This window comes from Ambystoma mexicanum, chromosome 7q (assembly GCF_040938575.1).
Source record: "Ambystoma mexicanum isolate Mex_15411 chromosome 7q, UKY_AmexF1_1, whole genome shotgun sequence".
NCBI lineage: Eukaryota > Metazoa > Chordata > Amphibia > Caudata > Ambystomatidae > Ambystoma > Ambystoma mexicanum.
In genome coordinates, this window is record NC_090941.1 from 1,082,059,142 (window position 1) to 1,082,082,710 (window position 23,569).

General features: G+C 44.5%; 1 protein-coding gene across 1 annotated transcript in view; it reads left to right on the top strand.

Moving 5' to 3' along the window:
• Nucleotides 1–22,613, top strand: part of LOC138527997 (indolethylamine N-methyltransferase-like) — a 178,269-nt gene extending 155,656 nt beyond the window's left edge. The window contains exon 3 of the mRNA XM_069639420.1: nt 21,819–22,613. Coding sequence (XP_069495521.1) covers nt 21,819–22,257 — 439 coding nt within the window. The 3' untranslated portion in view covers nt 22,258–22,613. The remainder of the gene's footprint in view (nt 1–21,818) is intronic.
• The last annotated feature ends 956 nt before the right edge of the window (nt 22,614–23,569 follow it).

The window sequence follows — 23,569 nt, forward strand, 5'->3', positions numbered from 1 at the left end:
GTAGTCTCGATTTGAGTACTTGCTCTGCATCCTATCAATGTGCATACAATATCCCAATCACTTATCGTACTCCACGTGTGCCTTCTCCGCATCTCATTCCGGGCAACCCTGTAGATCTAGCCATGCCGCTGCTTCCTCCGGGGTGTTGAAAAAAAACATCCTGCTTTTGTGCAACACTTTCAGTTTTGCAGGGTACAGGAGCATGTATTTGATTCCAGCCATGCGTAACCTTCTCTTGATTGCCACATAGCTGTACCGTTGCCTCTGGACCAACATCGTGTAGTCAGGATACGCCGTGATGGTGCTCGAGGCCCTTTCAACCGTTCCCCCTTTGCGAAAGTACTCCAAAATCTTCTTGCAATCTTTGTAATTCAGTATCTTGGCAATTAACGCACGAGGAGGAGCCCCAGGCTTCGGTTTCCTCATGAGGGCTCTATGTGCGCGTTCCACGGTGAATCCCTGCAAGACTTTGTCCGCTCCAATTTCTTGCAAGATAAGGTTCTCCACATAGTACGTAGGGTCTTGGCCCTCATCCCCCTCTGGCAGTCCAACCCCGCGGATATTGTTTCTACGTGCTCTCTCTTCCACTTCCTCAGCACGATTCTCCAAATTAGCCACCTGTTGCTTCAGTATGTGCGCCTCTTTTGTGTTGCTACTGCTGGTGTCCGTGTTGGTTTTCACCACACTTTCCAGGCTGCTTGTTCTCTCTGCCAATGTTCTGACATCCTGTCGCAGTAGGGTGACTTCTATGCCTACTGTGTCTATTTTAGCCTCCAAAGAAGTTTGCAGGTCCGCCATCGCTAACGCCCACGAGTCTCTCAGCTCTGTTATAGCAGTTAGTATCTGGTGGTTTTCAGCCACTGTGGTGCTCCACGCCAATGCTGTCGCACCACTGTGCGTCGTTGTCACAGGAGACTGCTGCGTCTTAGCAAATGCTTCCATCATGGATTGTTTTTACTCTTACTAACAGTTCCCCTCCCCGTCATCTTGCAATCTCTGTGATGTGTCTGGGGTTACTCGGTCTGTGGAGTGTCAAGCCTGCGTCTATGTTGTAATGTGACACCAGTGTGTCACTTCAGGGCCAGGGCAGTTGTTTCCGGGCAGCCCTTGTATGTGTTCTTATTTGTAAAGCTGTGTCTTCAGGCGGGCTGTTTCCTCCCACGTTTCTAGTTACCTTACTTCTAGGGTTTTTTTGTGTATAGAGTAGCAGCTCTGGCTCTATATCACTGTTTGTCGCCAGTGAGTCACTTCAAGCCCTGGTTAGTACCCTTGTTATGCCTGCATGGGTTCCTGTACTCTGAGCTTAGTCCACAGGTGGGTTATGTTCTGCCGCGTTTTAAGTTAGCTTGCTGCTTATCCTGAAGTGGCACCGTGCCAGTCCCCTTTTATCCTTCTCACACCACCGTTTGTCATGCGGTACTTGTTCCCAAGAGCAATGAACTGCTTAGCAACGCTCCACGAGCAGTTGCGGTCACGGTGGTCTCTCAATGTCCATATGAGAATTCTTTTCCTGTTAGCCGCTGTCGCTCTCCACTAGTGCTCGGCGCGAGGGCTTCTTTGCCATGGCCACTTCACATCAACATTGTAGACTAGTACCCTTGGTGTGCCTGTAGAGACCCAAATGCAGTGAGCCTTGTCCTCGGGTGGATTATGTCCTCCCACGTTTTAGATTGGCTGCACTTCTCATTCCAAGAATGTTCTGTGCCAGTTCCTTTTGTTCTCCCCACAGCACTGCCTGTCAAGCGTACTTCATTTCAAATGGCAGTGGGCTGCCTGACACTCCTCACCAATGCTTGACGCAAGCGCCTGTTCTCCATGGCCTGCTTTCTCACTGTTGACCATATGTGGCCAGGGGCACCTCATAGGAATGCCCCCGTATTTGTAGTCCCATTGGTGCACTTAGTAACGCACTTTTGCAGTGCTTCCAGTCACTTCCACCCACTATGCAAGAAAATGCCCAGCTGATCGCTCCGATCCTCTGTGTGTTGCGGTCGGGCTCCCGATGCTTTGCATGGATCTACAAGCCCTAAGGCAGTGTTTTCATCGCGTGACGCCTTCATGTCTTTACAGGGCGCCCGCCGCGCACACTTAAGAGCACTGCTGAGTGTTAATTCTGTACCCGGTGGCTGTTCCTCGCACGTGTCCACGCCACACCTCCACTTCCAGTATGCAGCTCCTGTAGCTGCCAACGTATTATCACACGCAGGCGGCAAGGAGCCTTATCTTCTCGTGTGGCTGGGGGGCTGCACAGTCCCGAGCTCCACTTCCCCTTGGACCTCGCCACAGTTGCAGCGCCCGCTGCCTGGGTCTGTTCTTCTCACCAGCTCTGCATAAACCTACGGCCTCTCCTGCGGTCTCTGCTCACCTTTATAAATGCATGGATTAACGCGATCTCTGAGAGGCTATGCCAGTTTCATGCACTGCGCGTTTGGGTCCATACAGTTGCCACGTTCTTCCTTCCTTTGTTAGCCGCCATCTTGGATACTTTGTATCAACGCGGCCGAATGTTGCAAAGTCAGTTTCACTTCAGCTATTCATGCAGATTGCTTGGTTTCTGCAGACATGACAGGGCTTCTGTTCTCACGCTCGTGCATCCATTTTTAAAGCAGATCAGTCATTTTCGATGCGTGTTCTTTCGGATCAAAGTCGGATCACCGGAGCAGCTCTCATAGGCACGTCCAAATCCATGGCAAGTTAGCCACGCCCCCAACACTAATAATATTTTATGTTATTTATTATTATTTGAATATAGTTCACTCAGAACTATTGCAAAACAATCATCACAAACATAATCATATCATATACATAATTCATCCAATACATTTTAAGATGAGCTAAAACTTGAGTGTATCATAAGTAAAAACCGGATAAAATTAATCAGTTAATCCATGCAATTTATAACGACAATTCATGCAGTATAAACATCATAGAATCAATTTCAGCAATTCACATACAGTCTCTGTCATTTATACAGCCTGGTATATTCTGAGACGTTTTTCAACTATTTTCCAAACTGAATAAAGTGCAATGCGCATTTGGGTTGAGTCTGTGTTTTGACAAAAAGTCCAAAAGGAGTCTGATTTAATTGACTCATAGTCATGTTCTCTTCCACCCAAGAGACGCATATACACCGGGCCTAGGGTACCACACTCTGTCAGCACATGTTTTGCAGTTTTCGAGATGAGTGTTCGATTTATACATCCAACATAACCTCAAAGCCCTTCCAATACCCTGTTGGGTCCCGTAACTGTTAGCAGAGGGAGTGCATTAATTCATAGCCTCATCATAAAGTGCCATGCACCAGGGTTTGGTCTTAAAAGGAGGTAGAGCTCTGGTTTCATGTAACAACAGGATACCTGCACAACCGTGCTGTAATTACTTAACAGGGAGTCCCAAATGTTAGCCTTGGCATAGAATGATGCTTTAATGCAATCATAATTTCACCACGCCTTATGGCACGGGGTCCAGCATATTTTCCCAAAGAAATCCAAATAGAGAGATTCAAATATACACAAAGCTCCAGCAGCTACAGTGTCCCCTGTCGTGCCAAATTTATTCAGTAATGGACAGATCGGTGCCTTTTTAGATTTTATATATAGAGTCCCTCGCCTAGTGACACAATACCAAGTTCAAGCCATAGGTATTCCATAGAGCATGAGGGTGGTAAATTAAGAGCCCTACGCCAGAACCTACCCTCCAAGCGATCTAGACTACTAACCACCTTCATCTCAATGACCTCCAAGTCATACAGGGTCATAGGATAATAACATTGTTTAGCTGTGCACATAATCCACTGTCCCCAATTTTGTATTTTGAGCTGTTTTATACACCTTTTTCTTTGCAATTAGCATATATTTGGTCTTAAAAAAGATTTACCATCAAGGAATTTTCCTGCGCGTAATTGTATAGTTTGTTTAACATGGCCTTCATCCCACTCAATGTATGATCAAATAACACCAAATCATCGGCGTACAGCATAAAGCCAATTTTTTCCCCACCCACCAAAGGGGTACAATTTGAGTTCTTTAGCATGCGGTCAGGCAAGTCAGTGATGTAAAATTATATAAAAGGGGAGCCAGCAAGAATCCTTGCTTAAACTCCTCTATTTAAATATATCAGCCCAGATGTACTTCCCTCATTATATAAGCGGACTCTAACATAGTTGTTATGATGGAGAAGCTTCATGCCTTATGTTAGCTATAATGGGCAGCCACAAGTCTGCAACTTGTGCCATAATCTCTACTCAATCGAATGTTGCCTTAAAGTCAACAAATGTGACGTGTAGAGAATGGCTGTCTTTATCAGCTGACCTTTTTAGAAGTAATGTAATGTAAAGCAAATATGTAAAGCTCACCTTCACCAGCAAGGGCATCAAGGCACTAACAGCTCCTAGGACCAACCAGAGAGATCAGTAATTAGGCTGTAAAAAGATAGGTCTTCAGAGCATGGCGGAAAGAGAGGTGATCCTCAAGTGCTCACGGGGATGGAGAAACCCAGTTCGACAGAGCAGCTGCCAACACAGAGATGGAATGGCTGCCTACACAGGCCAGCCTAAACTGGGGAACAGTAACTCTCAGGGAAGAGACAGAGCAAAGGTTCCTTGTTGGAATATAGGGTGAAATTGTGCCTATAGAAAGCCAGGGCCTTGCCCATAAAAAGCACGGTGGGCCAAGCACAAAGCCTTAAATTTAATATGCTTTGCCACCGGGAGCCAGTGAAGTTTTCCCAGAATTGGTGTGATAGAGCAGAACCGGGAAGCACCCACTGCCAGTCGAGCAGACAAATTCTGCAGCACCTGCAGCCACCGAAGGAGGTACTCTGGCTGAGCTAGATAAAGAGCATTACTGTAGTATAAAGAACCAGCTATAAAAGAGGATACAACCAGAGGCCGGAGATGAGAAGGAAGATAGGGAAGCACTTTCCAAAGAACACATAGTTTGCAATGAACTGACTGACAGGCAGAACTAACCTGGCCCTGCATAGATAGAGACTCTTGACTCCCAGGTTCTTCACAACCAACGAGGCCGTGAGCAGAGGACCAAGTTCAGATGGCCAAAATGCGTAGACCAAACCATGGAAACTGGAGATGGACCTACAACTAAAACCTCTGTCTTCTTGCCATTAATTTGGAGCCAGTTTTGACCCATTCAGAGATGGATAGCCAGCAGGCAGGAGCATAAACGTTCCACCGAGGCAGAATGAGATAGGTCTAGTCTCACCAGGATCTTTGTAAGTATATCAGCATAAGTAAAAGACTGAAACCCAAAAGATTGAATCAACTTGACCAGTGGTTAAATATAAACAAAGAAGAGGAGAGAGAGCAGAACCCTGAGGCACCCGACAAGTGAGGGGTTTAGCTATTGAAATAAACAGATGGAAAGAAAGAGACTGGGAGCGACCAGTCAGAAAAGATACAAACCTGTCCATGACTAAACCTGAGACCCCCGCCACCGTGTCAGAGGCAGCGGATATGTTCAGCAGGATCAGGATGGTGGTGCGACCCTGATCCCTGATCTGTGCTAGGTCATCCACCACTGCCATCAGAACAGACTCGGTTCAAGGAGCAGAGGAGTGGGGTAACCAGAGTTTCCAAGAGTTTCGTAGAGAAGGAGAGAAGAGAAATCAAATGGAAGTTCCTCAAGACCGAAGGATCAAGGTTTGGTTTCATAAGAAGAGGAAGGATGAGAGCATGCTTGAGAGGACCAGGAATGTGGGCAGAATCATAAATCGCAGCAGTGAGCAGATGCAAAATGTCAAGGCAAATCTCCTTCAGAATGCCAAGAAGGAAAGGATCAGCCAGAGAATCAGATTGAAGACCAAGCACTGCTGACAAAACGGCAGACTTTGAAAAAACTGAAAAAGACCAGACCTGAGCAGGGCTAGGGCTCACCATAGCCGGACCAACACTAGCAGAGGCTAGAATTTGCTAATGCCTAGTGGAAAGTGGACAGCGAGTCACAGATGCTCTGAGAAAGAGCCACACCATGTGCAGAAGAAAGGCAAGGAGAAAGAGCAGACTCACCCTAAAAAATTCCTTTGAAGAATTGGTAGAGGCATTAACCTTGCTTGCAAAATCATGTACTTAACTTGCTTAATCGCCACCTGGTAAGCACCAGTCACCTGGCGAAGGGTGAGACGAGATTGAGCGCAGTACGACACACGGGCCAGGAGGAGAACCACCAGTAGAGAACCAGGGCTCAGAAGGGCGGGGACAAGGTATGTAGGCTTTGAAGGGTGCCAAGGAATCAGCACCATAGTCAACATCGAGGCAAGAGTCTGGAAATTGCAAAGACCGTCAGCTGGCTGAAGAAGAGTAATAGACATGGCAACATCAGCATGTTTAACTTTACCGCAGAGCCTCTTGGGAGGACGGTGCAGTACCAATGGGCAGAGGGAGGAGGGCAAGACCACAGTGAAAGGAAGAATCATGTGGTCAGACCACAAAACTGGTAGGGGAGCAGATAGCATAACAGTGCTTGCAGGGGCAAAGATGAGATCAAAAGTGTTCCCCAGGCAATGAGTAGGACCAACCATGAGCTGAGCAAGACCAGATGCAAAAGGTTTGAGATGAGGCAAGCTGCCTGTAAGTTGGCAGGGTTATTGGGATGAAAATGAAAGTCCCCTAAAACATGCAGCACTCCAAATTGAAGCATAAGGTCTGCCACCAGTTGGGTCACAGCGTTATAATAAAGCGGTTCAGGTGCAAGTGGCCGGTAAATCAGTAAAACGTGGAGAGTGATAGAAGGAGAGATTTTGACACAAAGTAGCAGAGTTTCCATTGTAGTTTGATGCTCCAAGGGCAGGACCTGACACTGGATACCGGAATGATGAATCAGGGCAATCCCACCTCCAGCCTTTGGGGGGATCCTGTCCAGATGGACTATGGGTCTCATTGCACGGATGGCGGAGAACCATGCCGCTATTAGCGCCATGGTTCATGCCGGTAAAATACCGGCACCGCCTTGGCGGAAAGGGGAATTACCGTCCCATTCCAAGGTTGGCGGGGTGGTAATTCCCCCTTCCACCATTGCCCTTCCCCATTCCCATTTTTGCCCCATAGGGCTCAATGGGAATGGCGCTACAGTGAATCATATATCTTGCCAGTCACATCTAGCATAGACAGCAGTCTATAGTTGTCTGGTAAACTCCTGACACAATTTTTATAAATGGGCACCAAGGCTGACTGCTGCTATGAGGATGGTATCTAATGTGTTACACCGGTTTCCAAAACAAAACAAAAAGGAGCATGGCCCAAGTGTCAGGAGCAGACTTCAACACCAAGTTGGAGAGGCCGTTTGGGCCCAGAGCCCTAGAGTTTTTTTAATTTAGTTATGGCCTTCACTAGTGAATCCTGGGAAAATACCAACGGCCACTCACAACCCAGAACTGGGTCCAGGGGTATAAGATTGTTAGCTACAATGTTAGTTGATCTTAGGTGTTCCTCCCATACCTCTCCTCCTAGGGGATTTGTGTTATTTTCATGATCTTTTCCTTTTACTTGACAGATTATTTTCCAGATACTGCGTGAGTTCTGAGATTTCAGGGCACCAAGCATTTGCTGCCATTGGGTGTTCTTGATACTCAGGCCCCAAAGCATATGCCAGTTTTTCATCTCATTTTCTCACACCGTATTAGCCACCGTGATTCAGACCGATCTATCTTAAGTTGTTAAATGGTTCTGATAGTCTTTCTATTTGTGCGCTTGGTGCCACAGATGACTATGTCAAAGGTTTTAGCATGGCCATGCGCTGAAGCTGCCACATGGTTTCCCCTAACAGACCCTGTACACAAAGCCAATTCTTTACACAGTTTTCAAATTGCTCAGGTGATAATTCAGTCAAGCCATTCATGTCACACTGGAGTACCTCTTCGACACCTTGTTCCACTTTGCAGAGATTTTCCGTGGACCCACAAATACGATTGCCTGCATGATTTCTAACCAAACCCCCATTGATTTTATGACCAATTGGATGCACTAATATATCCAAACTGAGGAACAGGGCAGCATGGTCACTATGTTCTTGGCGAATCACCTTGAGTTCACAGATTCGCTCCAGGGCCATGCTGCTACCAAAGAAGTAATCTAGCATAGCTCAGAATTGGGGCAGGTAAACTAGCCCGGCACATCACCCGTCGTCCTACCATTAACCAAGGACAAGTCCCTTCGGAAAGGTCATCCAGCTCCTTCCCTTTGCATATCCTTTCGCCTGCAACATTTCACTATTACCAGTTACGTTCTTATACTGAGGGCCCCTATGTTTGTCAACACATCGAGCATTTAGGTCACCGCTCAGTAAAATTACGCCCTGCTTCCCGTCACCATCCCACTGGTTTAAAATTTTCCTCATCAATTTCAAATATCTCATCTGAGTTGTCAGACCCTGAGGGAGCACATACATTAATATTCAAGACGTTTTCTGTCAATTTCCCCTTTTCTTTTTGGATTCTACTGACAAAGCATTTTGGGATAAAGTGGTAGTAATTAAAAGTCTTGATTCAAAATATTTGATACACCAATTAAGAGGCCTCCAAAGGGCCGTCCCAGTGGTCCTTTTTTTGCCGAGACTTCATGCACCTGAACACCATCAATCACAATTGGAGTCATCAACCATGACTCCAGAAGCATCATCGCATATTTTTTGTTAGCATCTCCATTGATACCACTGGGCCCAACATGTGTGAATTGCCTCTTGTATTTCAGCATACAACACTCATATTTCACTTGGACACCAGAAACTGGGTGAGAAGAATCACCTTCAGCCAAGCCAGCCCCTTTTCATTCTCGAGCCTGGCCGATGTTTTGGCCAAAGTTAAGGTGGCTTTGCACTCAATTGGAACTTGAGAACACCTGCCACATTTCAGTAAATACCCCTCCAAACTCACTTCGGCATAATTCTTATCTAACATGTAGCCCAGATGCTCAAAAGTAGATTTTTGTGCTCGTATTAGTTCAGCAATTTCAGGTAGCACACAGTGGATCCTTGATATTGTAATACCTGCTTATTTTAAAGACTTTACAAAATCAAAGTCTGATGAATTCAGCAATCTCAAGTGTGGGATCCAATATAATAAGCAAATGAGTTTACCACAATCTAGCCATTTAAAATGGTTTATACGGGCTGCTCAAGGCGATGGTTAACTTTAAGGGGTCCAATGAAGGTACAGAACGCCTGTCAAATTGATGAGGGGTTTATCGAGATTGTGGCTTTGCAGCAGATTCACATGGAAAGGTGCCTCATCTGCTACGGTACCCAAAGGCTTACTCGCAGCATTGTGTACCTGCTCACATGGCATCTCTGTTTCGTCCAGGGATATCTCTTCGGTGTGCATCACTTTTTTATCCTTAAGTAACCAAATAGTTAAAATCCCAAAGTAATTTTGTGAGCATCAGGATCATCTGGTTTCCTTCCTCCTTGCTTTCCGGGTCAGTGGTCGAGTCTCGCAGGCAATGGTGGAGTTCAACGGCGCTTCCGAAATCAGGGTAAGAGCAGAGGGCAAATGTTAAGATTTCAACCAGTTGGAAACTTACTTTTCTATTAATACTTTATGTTTTGCTTGCCTCTGTTGTTTCCTAGTTTGAAAAATCATAGAGCTTTCAGCCTGGTCATGCTCCTCTGTCCCAGTTTGTTGTTCATTATCACAGTTGTTTTTAGGCACTTCCAAAGGCCTGGTAACATCTTTTTCTAGGATTAAGGATCCTTTTAGAGGCAATTGAGCTGGCCCCAATTCCGGGGCCTTTTTTTTCTCCCCAATGCTCTCAACCTTTGTGTAATCAGCTAAGGACTGAAGGATTGCACTTTGTAAATTCAGTTCCTGTAGAATTGTGCCACATAACTTCAGAAGAATCTCTACACTAAATTGGAGACGCCACTACATTCAGTATTCCCATGTTGTGTCCATGTAGGTTGGGGTTAGAAATGTGCTTAGCCTCACAAATGTCTGAACTTTTGGAATGTGGATACAGCTCCGGCGTGGATGAGAGTCTTGGAGACAGCACCGTAGTTGTAGGCAATACTGATGGGATAGCTTGAATCATGCCACCGGACTTTTCAGCCGAGAGTGTAGGTTGGGATAGCAATGGTACAAGTGGCTGGGCCGTCTCAGGTGCAGGTTGAGACAGCAAAATTCCTGGCTGCAGTGATGCATGCAGGAAGCAGCAGAGCTGAAGCAAGGAATTGTTGTCAATACCTGTAGTCTCTGAGCGAGTTTGCTCTGAAAGGGTGATTGCTGAGGCTCCTTCATGTCTTGACTCCACTCAGAGTTGGTCCCCAGTGCAGGGTCCTGCTTCACGATGGAAGAAAGCACAAATCGTACTGCGGCTTGGATTACTGTCCAACCTCTACTCTACCAATGTTAATCCCACATGCGGACCACCTTTTTTGGGTGGGTTTTTGACACTAGCCTGCGAGTGGGTTGTAGGCATGTTGTAGTGTGCAAAAGCAGCATGCCTTCTGGCTGCTTTACTAACAGTTTTGCTAGGCATATGTGTGAGCCAGCAAACAAGTAGCCACCAAGATGCAGCCAATGGCAGAGACTCGATACAAGCAGTGGGTGCGGGAGGGGGGACAGCAGAAAAAGTATCGAAGATGAGAGGTACAGTACCTACAAATCCTCTTCCAGCTACACCGCCAACACCAGCAACACTATTCTCACTCCGCTCGGTCGGCTCCTGACAAAGTTCTTAAGCAGGCAGGCTCATCTTCCAACGTGAAAACAGTAAGCAGACTCAAATTCGTAAGTGGGCCACAGTGGGTTGTTGCAGCAACATTCTTCTCACTCCACTCTCTCTGCACCTGAGAAAGTTCTTGATAAGGCAGCCTCATGCTCCAAAGTGAAAACAGTAAGCAGGCTTGAATTTGTAAGTGGGGCAGAGTGGGTTGTTGCAACACCAGCAACACTCTTCTCACTCCCTAATAATATATTCTGTGTTAACAAGTAATAACATATTCAGCAAACCAGGATCTATCCTCCACATGATCAAGTTTGACCACAGTTTCGACCGATCCACTCTTGCTGAAAACAAAGAGTTCTCCTTGGACTTCAGAGTCTGATCTAAAAACATGTAGGCACCTGTTTAGTGACGACCCCATACCCATCTGAAAACAGTTTGGAAAGGGCTCAATCTCTTTGTAGATTCTATGCACTTCAACAAGTCTTTAAGAACAAAGCCACCCAAAACTTTTCTTGTGGTATCCATAAGGGAAATCAGTCTACAACTCAATGGAGACGCTAGTGTGAGAACAGCTATACCAAATGCGTCATAGCATCGCTGTGTTCTCGTAAAGTGGTGGTGTGTAGGAGAGAGTAAGTGTGGTAGTGTGATATGGTAGTTATGAATTTCCTGTCTCATTACTCTTTTTCGGTCATGAGTCATGTAGTCAAAATGAATCACAGCATTCCCCATTCTCAATTGATTCAAGGGAATGTGCCCATAGTTATGTTCATCTGAAAGTACTTAGATGAGGGGTCAAACCGTTGCTCAATTGGGGACTATTTACACTACTTTCTAGCAATTACCTATGGATTTTCTTTGGATTTGACTGAAGTTGAGTCAGTCTGTTACCAGCATCATTTACCATTCAATTCTTACAGCCTTTACTACCCACTATATAAACAACATTGTTGATCCTAACTTGAAGTGTCAGAAAAGCATGATCACTAACATCGTTTCTAGACACCTGAAAGGGCTGTAAGGCATTTGATAAAAAGTTGAGAGTGCACACATGATCAATTGTAGAATTCTACACTGGCCCAAACCACGTTGGTACGGCTGGAATGTCACCATTTAGATTACAATGTGTTCTATAGAAACCCCACATAGACATAAAATGCCCCCAAAAATCACCACGTTCCTTACGTTTATCCATTGAAGGAGCCACATCTGTGTCACCTAAACTACGACAGTCTAACAATCCCACAGTGTCAGCCTCTATGTCAACCACATCCAGACATTGTCAGTTACATTCCACTGCTATAAGCACCTTTGCCATTCTGTTCTCCACCAGCTATTACATAACATCTCAATCAACTCTGAACTGATTAGTTCTTCGTTGCTTGAAATGGTATTTATATAAAGATGTATCAATAACACCTTCTCCCTACCCAGTGAACAATCCAAGGGAATTTTTAAAGTGAAAATTGATTTTGAATAGGATTTAACTACTTCAAAATCCCACATAAGGGTATTCCTTATGGATATCAACAAGACCCCATATGGACGACCTTGCTGACCTTTTTTGGCTATCATGATCAATATGTTAAACCCAGCAATACCAACCTGACCACATTACCAGTCTCTTGTAAAAACAAAATATTTTTTTTTTTAAACTACACTGACATTTGATAATTTAAGAACTCTTAAATCCATGAGTATCCCAACAGAGTATAGACCAACACTAGTAATGAAAAGCCTGGGTGCTTCTCTGGGATTCTTAACAAAGTACCAGGAAACCAGGACCAAACTTCCATCCCTCAATACCTGTATGTCAACATGACAACATAAATTAGAAACAAATTGTTAATAATCCCGAATCCCCCTGTATTCCCATTGACAACCTGCTCTGAAAGATCAATATTCAGTGACTTTGGGATACATGATTCATAAACCCTTTGAAGTAGATCAGCATGAGCTTTGTCTATTAACTCCAAGCCAAAGTCGAATACAAATAAATAATAGACCTGTGCATGCAGTTGTCATCAGGGAATTCCACTTGTTTGAAATCTGTTGCAGTTATGTAGGTCCTGACACCAAGCAATGCAAGTATCCTGGCTCGAATTAAACAACCTTCTTTGTCCTCTATAATAGTGCCTCAATGCATATAACCCAGGACCCACACATCAGAGACGTTCCTCCTGCATGTGGGCAAAGCTGACCCCCCAGGACTACTCCACCCAACCCCTTTGTTGACCTCCCATATTCGAGTTAACTGCCCTTCTCCAGGAAGTAACCCTGGCATATTTATGATAACTTCCACCTCAGAATTAGGTGTTCCTCCATTAGATTGCAGTCCCAAATCATTGTTGGGAACATGCATGACAGAGAGGGGCACAAGTCTTGGTGCATCACAATGTATATCTGAGTCAGTACTTTTAATGTCAGACTCCTCATGAATTGCCTACATAGGGGTGTCTAGACAAAATGGTCTAATGCCCTTCATCTTCAATTCCAATATTAGACTCCACAAGGTCCATGCCAGAGATTGAGGACTTTTTGAGCTTCTGATATAATTCTGTGACCCTCAAAATGGTCTGTAGAACTTTCCTTGATCCTCTATGGCTTCCAGACTTGGTATTTGTCTTATTTGTAATTATATTTCCCTTGAATATTGTTGTTTCTTTGACTTTATGACATGTTCTTGAAACAATCGTCAGTTAGATCTTGCCTGCAGCCATCTTGTGGCTGAACAATGTACAACTGTATATTTTCTCCACAAAAGGACAGGGAAGTGATTTGCTCACCCGTGTTTGGTGGACCGAATTTCATTCAGTAGCCCACTATGGGAACTTACTTCAACACTTGTATTATCATATAAGCGAACTAATGCTTGAAGGACCAAGTTTAAAGCAGACAAAGAGGAACCCCCCAACATAGTAGAATGCAACGGGATGGAGGAAACATATATACTACACAGTTCCTCCTGCATACTTTCAACTTCAGATTGCTTAGACTCACCAGAAGAAGAAGGAGAATGAAATTATAAATTTGGCAAGTCACTAAGTCACATGGCTCGGAGCCCCAAATCACAGATTTCATTTTCCAAACAAAGACAAGCCTGCATTAAAAATGTGTTTCACAAATCTGCTCTTAACCCTCTTCGAGGAGGGAATACATATCCCCTGTTCACTCTCCTTGGTCATGAGGCCTTGCTCATCCAGTCCCATCAGTTTATAAAGTGCTTCACTATACAGCAGATGCGTCTTAGGTTAAAAAAAAATAAGTTTTGTGATGGTGAAATCAATGAAGTTGAAGTATCCAATGCCAGGACCACTTCTTTATCTAATCGTGTCTCCTGAGTGCTCCTTAAATTATATGTTGCTTGCCCTTTCCTCACCTCTCACAGATAGCCAGGGCAATGCGGGCTGCTAATAACATTTGGTCAGGGGGTAACCATTCAGCCTTGTAACTTGCTCACAGTGCATATCTGGTTAACGGGAAAACAGGACCCTGGCCTCCAAAACTGTCACCTCTGTGTTAATTGCCACAACTTCACGGTTGCAAGGTATGAAGCAGTTTCAATCAAAGTGAGCAAGAAACAGCTAAAAACATATACGCCAGAGCCGTTGCTAGGGGGGATGTCAGGGGGCTAGCCCCGGATAGAAGCTTAGGGACTAGAACCAAAAGGCTATAGCTAGCCCAGAATCCCACCAGTCCCAACATTAGCTTAGCTCCTGATCTTTTCCAGACCTAGCAACACCCCTGATATACACAGACACAGTACAGTTTCTCTACTTGACCTCAGATGCCAGCATTTCCATCAGCGTGGCAAGCTTCTTCCTCATCTGACTGCCGAGGGACTGTACTTGGCCCAGCACTGATCGTCGATGCACAGCGCTGCGCACTGGGTTTTAGAGTTAAATCCTCCTCAATACACGCCATCATTACATGTCCAATGTAGCACAGAGAAAAAAAAAGTAAGCACCACCAGGCACTGCTACTTTCTCCACTGTAGACTGCTGACTGACTGCACTTGTCCCAGAACTTCGTGTGGTATAGCTGATTCTGTTTCTGATGCTCTTGTCCTTTCCACTATTCGGATTCACACTTTCACTATTTTCCTGATGCAACACATGCACATTAATATCCTTGTCTTTCAAATACCTGTCTACCAGTCTTTCCAATCTTAATTCTGTCTCCCTTTTATTTTCCCTCTCCTGTTAATTACATGCAGATCTATCTGTGACACTTGACTAACCATACTACATGCATCTCCCACTTCCATACAACTCCTTTTATAAACAAAATATACAATTTAAGGGATATCAACTTTATGAAGAACCGCACCCTATTTAATCATAGGTTTGTGGTGGTGTTGCATTCATGTGAAAAGATGGAGTTCCTCCGCTCCATGCGCAATATTTCAGATTGGGGTTTTCACACAGGTTTATTCACCACTATATATTCAATAAAACTCCATACAAGTAATAGGTAAAAACTCGTTCATAGTTTTAATGTATAATCATAAAGATTGAGCCCTTTCTGAGACACGTGTTTCGGCATCTCTTGTGCTTTTTTCAAATCACGGCGTTACTTAAGACACAGTCGTCTCATGTCATGGGTTAAATCCCTACAGAACAGCCAAACAGCCCTACACTTCCCGAAGTCCAAACGCTCTGAACATGTCCAAAAATATACACGTTGAGAATGTGTGTAGCAGAACCTGACAATTCAAATCAAAAGTGGTCCTGGAAAGGGGTTGGGGAGTTCCTGCACACACTTACATCCAAATAATACATTTTGAAGCATATTAGTTACTATCTTGGGACTGAAAAGTAGTTAAACACAACAAGGAATGTTGGGGATGAGGAGAGATGGAAGGAAGAAAATAGGATAACAGGGTCAGACAACCAGGGTATCCAACAACCGGATTCCCATGTTACAGAGGTTCATCATGTAATCTCCAGAGCTCTATGCATCCCAGCCCATCCCTGATCCAGGCCAGAATTTCATCCACCTTTAGAGACACAATTAGCATCCTTGTTGAAGAGATCACTTCACAGTGGCAGCAGCTCAGTGGAAGTTTAGTATTGGAGGTCCTGTGTGGAACTATTAACAGAGGAAACTCACACCAACAAACCCTTCAGCCCTGCTAATTACATGAAGCAATCTGGACCATCAACCATTCCAGTTTGATAGACCGCAGATACAAAAGATACAACATAATCAAATGCCTCAGAAGACACCTCTGACAGCAGCCATCCCTGTAATCAATACTTGCTTGCATCAGCTTGTTCATGGCTTGCAAATTTGAAGAAATCAGGGTAGATGAAATGCTGCTACTGGCCTAAGGCATACACAGATCTGCCACTGTGCTGCATCTCAGGGGAAACACCAATTATTTACAACAAAAGGAGGCCAGGGAATACATTTGTACACCCGTTTGTGAAAACACCCAGGTCTCTAGGGGTGTTGAGAAACAAAATAATAATAATACATATGGTCATATGGGTTTATCTGTTCAACATTGGATGGCGAACAGGAGCACACATGTCTGTAGGTGGTGGACATACAGTGGTTTTGATCAAATGCACCCAATGGATGATATTATTGACAGAGCAGGCATCCAGAGTGGTATTCACCAACACTAATGGACTTGGTAAATGTCTTTGTGCCATAACTACATAGGAATGTGCTAACCAACAAATACTCATTTGAGGGCTCCTATGACACCAAGAAAGTACAAATACATATTGTGGTGTTGTGTGTAGAGGAAAGAGTGAGGTGGAGGACAGGCACCGACTTTGTAGTGTTCTTCATGCATTGCTGGCTTGAATCCATTCAAATGTATCAGGACTGTACATGCAGATTCAGAGTGCAGTTTCTGCAGCATGGGATATGTGCCCATACAATCACTTAACACATCAACATGTGGTAGTAGTGCAATAAATGCCCTGAGAATCACCCAACCCCCGCTACCACATTACCTGCTGACTTTGCCACACATTTTATCAGAGTTTCATTACTTTGCCCAATATTGTGGTCCTTTGCAAATCTCACCTTCATATTCGGCATTAAGAATGGTGACCACATACACTCACTCGGCCATATGAGCAGCCATGATGTCCCACATGATTATGGAAGATCTGCAAAGCAGAGCTGAATCTCCACACATTTCACTGCACCATGCATCCAAACCCAAGGGAGAGGTTTGCCCACGCCACTCGACCAGCAATTGTGATTAGGTAAAAGTTAGTAAGGACTGGTAGAGGAGTCACTCAAAGTATGGAGACTAAACCTGAGGCAATAGCAACAGCCTTGGGATATGGCGATGTGCCAACATTGCTAACCACATCCCTCTCGATATAGCAGGCAATATTTTAGCCTAGGGAGGTCAGAGACCTTTTCATGTAGACAGCATCACTGTTGGGTTGTGAGGCAAGGAAAGTGATACTGACATTATGAGCTAATGAGGCAATGCCAGGGCAAGTGAGGTCAGAATAGTAAAGGACCCATTGAAAATCATGTTAGAAATGTAGAAGAAAGAAACACTATGACATCCAAAGCGTTGGACATGTGCCATGTGTTGTCAGAGGAAACGTCTGCTTGTGTTGATGATGTGTAGCACTTATTGTATGCAGAAATGACAGCACACAGTTCTTGTATGTATGTTGGAATCCACATATGGGTACATAGTTGCATTTCTGTCCCTTGGGTAGTCAGGAGGAACATCCTCCATCTGTAATGGGGGAGGACACAACTCAATGCCTTGCAGTTGTGAGTCAACCGATCGAGGATCCATGTTGTCCATATCACAAATATTTACACCCACACCTGCACTTCAGTCACCCTCACTCACATTAGGCATTGGAACTGATGGTCCAGGTCCCTTTCACTTTACTGGGCCAGGCGATAAACTATCATGTTAGTCACAGGGCTACATGTCGATGCTTCCCATAGCACCCCATGATGATACCTAATGATTTGAGGGTACGCGCCATTGTTGAGCATGTGGTGTCTGCAAAGGAAAGGAAAATGGGTGCTCTTTCAGTTTTGCTGGAGGCCCTTGCTCAGCTGGTGTCTCTCCATTCTTTGACATTGGGTGTTTCATGCAAGTGCTTTCTGCAAGTTGTATTTCCACCACCTTTGTGGCAACAACCAGAGGCAAACAGTATTGACTAGTGCAACAGAAGAAAGCAGCTGCATTGAGTCCTTCTGTACCTGCTTGTGATGTTTGCTGAGAGTTGAACATGGCGATGTCAGCTGCACATTAGTGGCTTGCTGTCTCTCCAACTCTCTTGCTGACTCTTACCACCATGTACAGGACACCTGGTCCGGTCTTCTTCATCTTGAAGTCAATCTGACATGTCCTCTTCTCTTCTTGTCTCCACCTCTAAGCTTCTCCTCTGAGACTTCAATATTCACCTTGATTCAACCACTGGACTCTTCAGCAGTCTCTGTGACTTTCTTTCCCTCACCATTCAACCCCCCGGTCCGACACACTCTGCTGGTCATACCCTGGATTCTCTCATCCCAGCAGACATCCCCGTCTCTAACCCACTCACTACACCTCTCTCCTGGTCTGACCATGGCCTACTGTCATCTCATCTGGCTTTCTCAGGTCCCCCACTTAAGCCCTTGCCTGCACTGCCAGTCTCTGTCTCTGTCATTCGACGGATAAAGCGAGTGTCAGTTGCTGCTTTTGCCTCCACTTTCATTTCCCCTCCCGCTCCTGCCATGGATTCCCACACTGACTTTCCCCTTGCTAATCTTCACCACTCTATCAGCAACACCCTGGACATACTTGCCCCTGTCATGAGGATCCACATGAAGCCTGCCTCCAAGTGCAACATCTGCTATCACTCTGACTTAGCCTCTCTGAAAGTGCAACAGTGAAGACTTGCTCTCAAATCTCGATTCCAACTCCCCATTGATTCTTATCCTCCTAGTTCTTTCCTCTGCTTTTCACATGATTAACCTTGCCACCCTGAAGAATTGACTCTGTGACACCCTTGGCATCACAAGCCTGGCACTGGATTGGTTGACCTCTTTCCTCTCTAAACTTTCCAGGTTAAAATTGGCACTTACAACTCTCTCCACCTGTGGAATCCCTCAATGCTCTACCCTCTTGCCATGGCTCTTCAACATTTACCTTGCCCCTCTGGCCTACCTGATATTCTCCTACTCTCCTCACTTCCATTGTTATGCAGATGACACACAGCTCTCCTTCAAGCTTCCCTCTAGTTCCTCCTCTCTCATCTCTGACTGACCACTATTCAGGCATTATGTGCTGCCAATTATCTCTGCCTTAATGCCAGTAAGACTGAGATCCTTCTCACTGGGACCCCAGCTCAATCCTTCCCTCCTACCCTCTGGCCGCCCTCTGTGGGTTCCCTCTCCCCACCCGCTTGTGAGGCAAAAAACCTTGGTGTCATCTTTGACTCCTCTCTCTGCTTCTCTCCTCACATCACAGACCTTGTCATGAAGGCCCACTTTCAGCTGCACCTCCTCAGAGGCATTCTCTGTTTCCTCACATTCCCCCATAAACTCAAAGACTCCAGAGCTCTGGTCCTCTCTAAGCTGGTCTTCTGCAACATCCTCTTCCTCAATCTACTGTTATCCTCCCTTTGACCCCTTCAACTAATCCAGAAGAGGACTGAAAGACTTATCCTTGTCTTCAAGCCCAGGGATCGCATCTGTCCAGCCCTAAATTCTCTCCACTGGCTCCCGGTTGCTGTAAAGATCAAGACCCTCTGCATAATCCAAAAGGCTATGCTTTATGGGACCTTGGACCCCACTGCATCCTACTCTCTCTCCCTAAATACCCCCCTGCTAGAGCCCTCCGGTCTTCTAGCTCCAACTCTCTGCTGATCAGACGCTTCGCTAACCAGAGCGTGGGGGGTAGATCTCTGTTCTCCACAGGAGCTCCCGCTGGAATGGTCTCTCTGCCCCACCGAGGTTTGAGCCAAGCCCCCTTAAGTCTTGGAAGCTCCTTAAGACCCTCTTTTTTTCTTCTTCCTACCCTTTTCCTCTACCCTCTTAACTGCCCTGTCTGCCGCAGTGACTGGCTGCGTGGTTCCAGGCCCCCTGCCAATTCCCCCCCTCCTCGTACTCATCATGTGGACCCTCTCCACCTGCACCCCATACAATCCCTGGCCCTTGCCCTTTGTGCCTCCCTTTAGCACTTGCTTACCCCATGCTGCCCCCAGTTGCCTTTCTCCCTCCCTCATCCCCTCCCCCTTTCTACTCTTTACCCTGCACTTCCCTTCCCACCCATTTTGCAAGTCGCTCTACCAGCACTTCTTCCCCCCTCCCTCACACTTCTTGTTACTGCACTTGCACAATCCACATGTCACAAGGCCTAGTAGGACCACTATTATCTTTCTCCCTTGTCTTGTGGCGCCTTGAAATAGCATTAGTTGTATAAACGCCTTACAAATATCCAATAAAATACAATTTAAATGAAATCTTTGATTGGTGCCTGGGATTGTATGTGTTTGGTGCTACATGTCCATTCGTCACTGTAGTTTGTAAGTTTGGTTATGGTGATCAGGTAATAGATGCTAGACTCTGACACGGATGTCATTTGGGGTCGCCAGAGGTCACAAGTGCGACCTCTAAAAAAAAGTAGTATTTTTTTTTTTTGTTGCAATGCAAGCGTCTGGGCTGTGGCCAGCACCATGTGGCTTGTTAATTCTGGAGTGGCTAGCTTTCTTTTTCAGGCCCCTTAAAAAAAGAAGAAAAATAAGAACAGGAGTGCCACAATTCTAACACTTTCAGCACTGAGCCTAAATAAGAAGGAATAGGAATGCGAAAAAATGTGTCTTTCTGGAATTCAATACAATAATTGCTAGCATCTTTAAAAGTTTATTTCAGGCATACTTCAGGGGTTGAGTCACTGATTTAGTCTGTTCTTAAACACCTCAACTCAGCCTTTCATCCTTCTGAGGTCGATAAATGGGTACCAACACAGGTTGGGTGATATTGTATGTATATTCTTTCTATATAAGCGCTTAAGCTAAGTGCTATATAATAACAGATTATTATCATTTGGCCATGGACGTCTGCTCGCATTCCCAGTAATTTGGTAATATGGGCTTATACACACTGATCTTAACAATACATATGGCGATCCATTCTTGTATGAAATGTACATCACATTATAGTGATATCGTAACCATATTTTTCGTAGTGTACAATGCTATGTGATGTTCCTTACTGTTTTGTCAACGGGTGAAAGGTTGTGTTCCATCGCTTCCTGCGATATCACTTCGGCGTGGGGTCAAATTACATCACTTCCTGTGATATCATCAGGGGTCAAGGGTTGTGTGATGTCACTTACGCTACCCCTGGCATTTTGGTGAAATGACGTCCCTGGACTCTGAGCCTGCATGTACCTCTATCTGTATGGTTTGGACATCGCTTTTCATGGAATTTATGGAATTTTACATTCCGACACACGTTCAGTGATGCAGTAATTGTACACATAACAATCGTTTTTCTCAATTGGGCCCTAGATTTTTTTTAAATCTCTTCATAATGTTGCATTGTGTTCTTGTTTCTGGAAGACTCTGTTGCTTTTGCAGGTTGAAGTCTTGAGCTAAGCAAAATGACTCAAAGAAAAGCCAAAGGGTACCTGAGGGAGCCCTGGGTGCACCTATTTTTTGGGAATAGTAAAGTTTAGGTTTTGTGGAAAGTTGGATATTTCTCATCACTTCTTTATGTTCTCAGCACTCAGATGCATTTGATAACATGATTTGCAACAGGGATTGCTTTTTTAACATGAGCAGCTGCCTGAACCCCAATTTCCACTGCTCAAAACAATGAACAATTGCTTCCAGCATCATTTATTGGTCTGCTTGCCAGTCATGAGGAGTTTCCATGATCACAGCACCCACACACACTCATACACTGGACAAGCACAGGGTTTGGTATCTTGTAGCGATTGATGTGGAACCAGCGGAGAGAAATGTGCCTGGTGCAGAGGTAGCTTCCACTGCTGGATCACCATAGTAGTGAGCATTCACTCACTGTAATATGTGTTGACCCAATAAATGTTCACTTGGTGCAAGCCAATGAACCTTCATCTAAAGTAAACATTTACTTGTCTGCATATTGCACAAAGTATGATCTGTTGAATTATTTGCTGTGTTTGCATCCATAGGGAATCATGGACTGGGAAAGAAGAAATGGTGAGAAGAAAGATGACAAAGATTCTGAAGTGTGAAGGCAAAGCAGGTTGTCTAGTTCTGCCAAGTCTTCCGACACAAGTTGATGGCATTCTCGTAATACATTTCTTGGAAATGATTTGCACAGAATTAGATGCCTTCTGCAAAGTTCTGAAAGATATGGCATGCCAGTTAAAAATAGGTGGCCACCTTCTCCTGAATGTTCTCCTTGGAGCCACCTTCTTTATGGTTGGCACATTCAAGTTCCCAGTTTTATGCCTAGATGAGGAAATTGTGAACCGAGCTGTGTGTGATGCAGGCTTAGTGATTAAAGAATCAAAGAAGAATCTGAGAGCTAATAACAGCCAATTTTCTGTTACTGATTTTTCTAGTGTTCTGTGCCTTTCTGCATGTAAAGAAAGAAATGTGCAATAAATGCATACTCAGACAATATGAAAGAAAAGTGGAAATAGTTGCACGTTGATTCTTGGGTGTTCGCTGGTCATCTATCATGATTGTATTGCATTTGGTGTTTGGTACTATGCTTGCTACAGTGGGTTGTTGTTGGATTGCAAATATTTGGCTGTGTGTTTTTTAAAAGGCAATCTTTATCTTTGCAAAGGGCTTACTTTTGTTCTGAAAAGTCATGTCTTCTTTTAGAGGGGCATGGGTATCATGATTCCAAATCCCATTGTTTTTAAATTGTATTGACTCGCGCTTGAAATAACCAGTACGATTGTCAGACTTGCCACTTTAATCGAGGAAGCAATAAACGTGATTTTGTCCATGTCTATTTTCTGCACTCTATTTTATTTCAAACCAGTTTCTTCTTATATAATGTTATAGTGTCAACCATCTTCTCACCTTTCAATACATGTATTACAATTTACTGAATTCACATCTATTAACAACAGAGTTTCATCTTCATCTTCACATTTCAATACTGGAATACAATAGCATCAGTGCTATCTGATGCTATTGTACTCATATTGCTCTTTGGCCTGGATCCTGGATTGATGCATCTGTGCACAGCATCCTAGAATCAGTGGATCTCCACTCTTTCCTAGGTTCATTTCTCTGAAGAAAGGTATTTCTTATTCAGCACTACCCATATTGCATTACTCATAGGTTTCTCGTCTACATAGCTCTGGAAATAATATCCTCCAATTTTGAAAAAGAATACATTGGTTTGACTCTATTTAACTATTGTTCTATTTTGAACAATTGTCAACTTTCTGAACGCGGTTGAGCTATCTACTACACCTCGACAATCTACAACTGGATTTGACATCAATCCTATTGTTACTGTCCCTTAGATATTGGTGGGCAAGCAAGGGCCACGGCTAGTAGCAGGCTCAGACACAAACCTGTACAAATTACAAAACGAATCTATTAATCTGTCCAGGCACCTGCGCCACTACCATACAAATTATACATTTGGGAAGAATTGTTGCTATTGATTTAGGGCCAATTTATTGTTATGCACATAATTTGTACAGCCAGCCTACACGTGTTTTGACCTTTCAAACATCTTCCTCACGGAAATAGTATTTTTTTGGTGTTGGTGCTAATGTTCATATGCTGGACAACCGCAGATTGTAGTTCTGCTCGCCATCATTTTCTGTGTATCATATTGCGTCCTTCTATATAGGTCTGTTGGACTCTTTAGGTAATGTACTCTTTCAAATGGATGTCTGTTCAATGCTCCTTCGTTCTTCTATTTGTTCCTTTGCACTATTCTCGAGTG